General features: G+C 65.6%; 2 protein-coding genes across 2 annotated transcripts in view; one reads left to right on the top strand and one right to left on the bottom strand.

Annotated features, from left to right (window-relative positions):
• H696_00374 (hypothetical protein) overlaps positions 1-546 on the top strand; it is a 1,951-nt gene extending 1,405 nt beyond the window's left edge. Inside the window, exon 5 of the mRNA XM_009494221.1 lies at positions 108-546. Coding sequence (XP_009492496.1) covers positions 108-419 — 312 coding nt within the window. The 3' untranslated portion in view covers positions 420-546. The remainder of the gene's footprint in view (positions 1-107) is intronic.
• Positions 547-689: 143 nt separating this feature from the next.
• H696_00373 (hypothetical protein) lies at positions 690-3,649 on the bottom strand. The gene is made up of 4 exons (XM_009494220.1): positions 3,075-3,649; positions 2,722-2,863; positions 2,339-2,566; positions 690-2,170 (listed from the first exon to the last, which is right to left on the bottom strand). The coding sequence occupies exons 1-4, from the start codon at positions 3,487-3,489 to the stop codon at positions 886-888; spliced, it is 2,070 nt and encodes a 689-aa protein (XP_009492495.1). The 5' UTR covers positions 3,490-3,649; the 3' UTR covers positions 690-885.

The following is a 3,649-nucleotide window of genomic DNA, read 5'->3' as shown; positions in this document are numbered from 1 at the left end:
CGCCGCCGCCGCCGCCGCCGCCGCCGCCGCCGCCGCCGCCGCCGCCGCCGCCGCCGCCGCCGCCGCCGCCGCCGCCGCCGCCGCCGCCGCCGCCGTTCCGCATGCAGGAGCTTTACTCGGTCAAGGTGTCGAGCAGCGTGGCCCCCTTCCAGCCTCAGATCACCCTCAGCTTCTCTGGAGTCATCACCCGGTCCGGGACCGGGGCCCAGGAGACCCGCCCGGCAAAGACCCCATCCAGGACCACCGCGACAGCCCCCTCGGTCATCGAGGCCACAGCCACCCGGGATCTGGCCAACTATTTCGACGCCAAGGGGGCCCTGTGTGCCCGGCGTTTGGCGCAGGATCTCGATGACATGGTTTCGCGCGTGCTCCTCCTGAAGGCCACCCCCTCCTCGTCGGCGTCGCCAGCCCGGAAATAGGCCCATCCCATGCTTTTCCTCTGGCCCACCCATACACCCCCCCCCCCCATGCACACGCACACGCACGTGGCGGCCCTTCACTTGTCCTACGCACGCGCCTTCTCTTCAAATATACCCCAACACAGTGTCTTCCTCCCTTGCCCCCCTGTGCCCTCCCCCGTCTCCCTTCCGGTGCATCTCCAGCCGAGGGATGTCTGCCAAATCGGATCCCAGTCAATGAGGCGCACCCTCCCCTTGCTCCGCATCTTCGAGGACGCCCTGCATTGCCTCTTTTCACACAAGGACAAATGTATTGGCGCGAATTCACGCAAGCAACAACAAAACAAAGGGTATGCATGGACGGCCCACAGCAGGGAGGGGCTCGGCTGGCGGACGCGCGCACCGGCACATCTGCACACGCTGGCATGTGCGTCAGGCAGAGCGTAGGCGAGGGGGGAGACACAGCAGGGCCGCCAGCCGGCGACGCTCACTCATCATCGAAGCTGAGGCTGGGCGAAAAGTGGAAAGGATCGTCATCATCATCGTCAATCATGTCATAGTGACTCCCATTGTCCGCGGCCCCGCCGAAGTTCAGCACTCCAGACAGGTCAATGGAGAAGGCATTGTACTGATCGACGGAGCCAGGCTGCGGGGACGGCGAGGCCCCCATGACGGAAACCCCACCCATGCCCGAGGAGGATGGGGGCTCGCCTGCCAGGCCGGCCCCCTCGCCGGGGAAGGCCGCCGAGTAGGACCGAATCAGGGGCCGATCGAGAGGCGGCGACCCGGGGGCCGGCTCACTGCCGCGCGAGAGGAAGTCCTGGGGTCCGGACATCCCCGGCAGGGGGGCCACACTCTCGTCGTCCTCGCCGGACGGGCCCATGCTAGATGCTTGCGCATTGCCGCCCAGATGTTGCTGCTGCTGCTGCTGGTCCAAATATGGACTCTGCAGCAAGGACCCGTAGCTGGAGATGGCCGACGCGGAGAAGGGGCGTGGCGGGCCACCGGGGCCGCCCGGGACATACATCAGCCCCGGTGCCGGCATGGCGCTGGAGGCCGCCCCGGAGGTCTTCACGGTCCCCGGAGAGGCGGCACCCCCCGCGGCCGGGCCGGGCGATCCGATGTCATAAATAAGCGAGGGGCTCCGACCGGACCAGCCAGTCGATTGGGAAAAGCTATCCAGCGCGGCCTTTTGCTGGTACTCGCTGTTGTGCGCCATCAGGAAGGGGGTCGGGCGCGCGGAAGTTCCCCCGACGCCGGGCGCGCCGGCGGCCGGCGGCGAGGTGGACCGGCCATTGGTGCTGCTGCCGCCACCGGCGCCGGTGGCATTTCCAAGCAACGCGTCGCCCTCCTCATCCGAGCCGAGGCTCCCGCCGGCGCTGGTGGGGCTGCCGCCAGTGGAAGAGCCAGTGACCGAGATGCTGGAGCCGCGGCCCGAGCGCCGGCGCTGATTGGCGCTGCTCCACTTCCCCGGGTTGGGGAGGTCCGTGCCCGAAAGGTCAGACTTGGACGAGTGGCGGACCAGCAGCCGGGCCGGGTAGAAGGCGAAGACAAATAGCAGCAGGATGATGGGGATCAGCTCGCCCATGGTGATGTACGCCAGCACGCGTGCCATGCTGCCATACGTCAAGGTCGGGAAGCTCAGCAGGTAGAAGGCCCGGTAGAAGAAGCACCCAATGCCAACCACCGTGATGAGGGAGATCTGGGACCGGAGGCTCAGCTTGGAGGAGGAGGAGGAGCTCGTGGAGATGCGACTGAAGCCGCGGAAGAGGCTGCACATGGGGCGGGAGGCGAGGGAGCAAACAAACCGAAAAGAGTCCCCCCCCCCCCCCAGGAAACCCCAACAGCAGGCCAATCCAGCACGTAGCTCGGTTAGCAAGTGGCCCGGGGAGCGGCGGGGACAGGGGCGACACAGGCAAAAGAACAAGACCCCGGCGTACCTGAAGCCGAAGAAGAAGAAGAAAAGCGCCAGAACAAGGGAAAGGGTGCCATTGGCGTAGCAGATGAGCTGCGAGGCGATCAGCCGGAACCGGTCATCCGTGAAGATGGCAATCAGGCCGAAGGCCACGAAGGACAGAATAATCACCGAGATATTGAGGAAGAGCAGGAAGTAGCAGAAGATCCGGAAGTGCGGCAGCCGCGAGCGTCCCAGATAGTGAAGGTATGCCCTGGGGAGGAGGGAAACACCGGTCGGCAGAGGGAGCGGGCAGTTGTGTGAGTGTGTGAGTGCGTGTGCGTGTGGGCACGGGACAGTGTTTGGGGGTGAGGGGTGGGCGGAGGACGCATGGTTTGCAGCAAGTGGCAGAAGCACCGGGGGACGCACCAGCACACCAGCACCAGGGAGAAGGTGATGATGAACAGCAAGTCCGGAAAGAGAACCAGGCCGAAAGAGGTGAGGATGAGGGCACGCTCTTGATAGAAGCCCAGCCGGATCTGCGCCATGAAGAGAAAGTAAACCGCGCGCACTGGATGAACGGTGGGTGGCAGGTGAGCTGGGGCGTGGCTTGTGTGGAGTTCGCATGCATAGACGAGAGGTGCAAGTGTGTGTGTGTGTGTGTGTGTGTGGGTAGAAAATAGGCCGGATGCCAGAGGAGGGAGAGAGGGGAGACGAGGCGCGAAGAATACATATCCCCATCAATGTGTGCCTGGGGCGGGGGAAAGAAGAGCGGAACGTACTCAGCGCCTGGAAGCTGATCACCAGGACGAATGACAGGCGCATTTTCCAAAAGAGCCGAGAGATCTTGCTCTTGAGGACGGCCAGGCTCCAAACATTGATGAGCGAGTGGGCTAGCGTGGCCACCGAGCACAGCCACACCACTGTGTACAGGCCGAAGGACGCGTAGTCCAGCCGATACCACAGGTCTGCGTCGGACTCGGGCCCGGGGAAGGGATAGGACGGCTTGTCCATGGGCGGCTCCTCCAGGGAGGAGGAGGGCAGGGAAGAGGCGGACGCGGCCCAGGGGAAGGGGGGCTCCCGGGCAACGGCCAACACCCCTGGCAGGCTGACAGCCAGCAGGGCTAGGGCTGATGCGAGCAGGAGGCGAAGGGGCGGGGCGGCGGATGCACGCCCGCCGCGGGTGAGGGACCACATTGGCGAGGGGCGTGATGGCAGTGCAACTGCAAGAGCGACAACGGGAGGGTGCCGGTGATGACGGCGGAGGCTGGATGGGTGGCGAGGCGAGGCGTGTCTGAGGATGGGGAGGGGGGACAGGGGGGACAGGGGGCGGGAGAAAAGCCAGGGGCCCTGATGG

Source organism: Fonticula alba, assembly GCF_000388065.1.
Source record: "Fonticula alba strain ATCC 38817 unplaced genomic scaffold supercont2.1, whole genome shotgun sequence".
In the NCBI taxonomy this organism is placed as follows: Eukaryota; order Rotosphaerida; family Fonticulaceae; genus Fonticula; species Fonticula alba.
The sequence above is the reverse complement of the archived record's forward strand: the minus strand, read 5'-3'. Positions and strand labels throughout refer to the sequence as shown.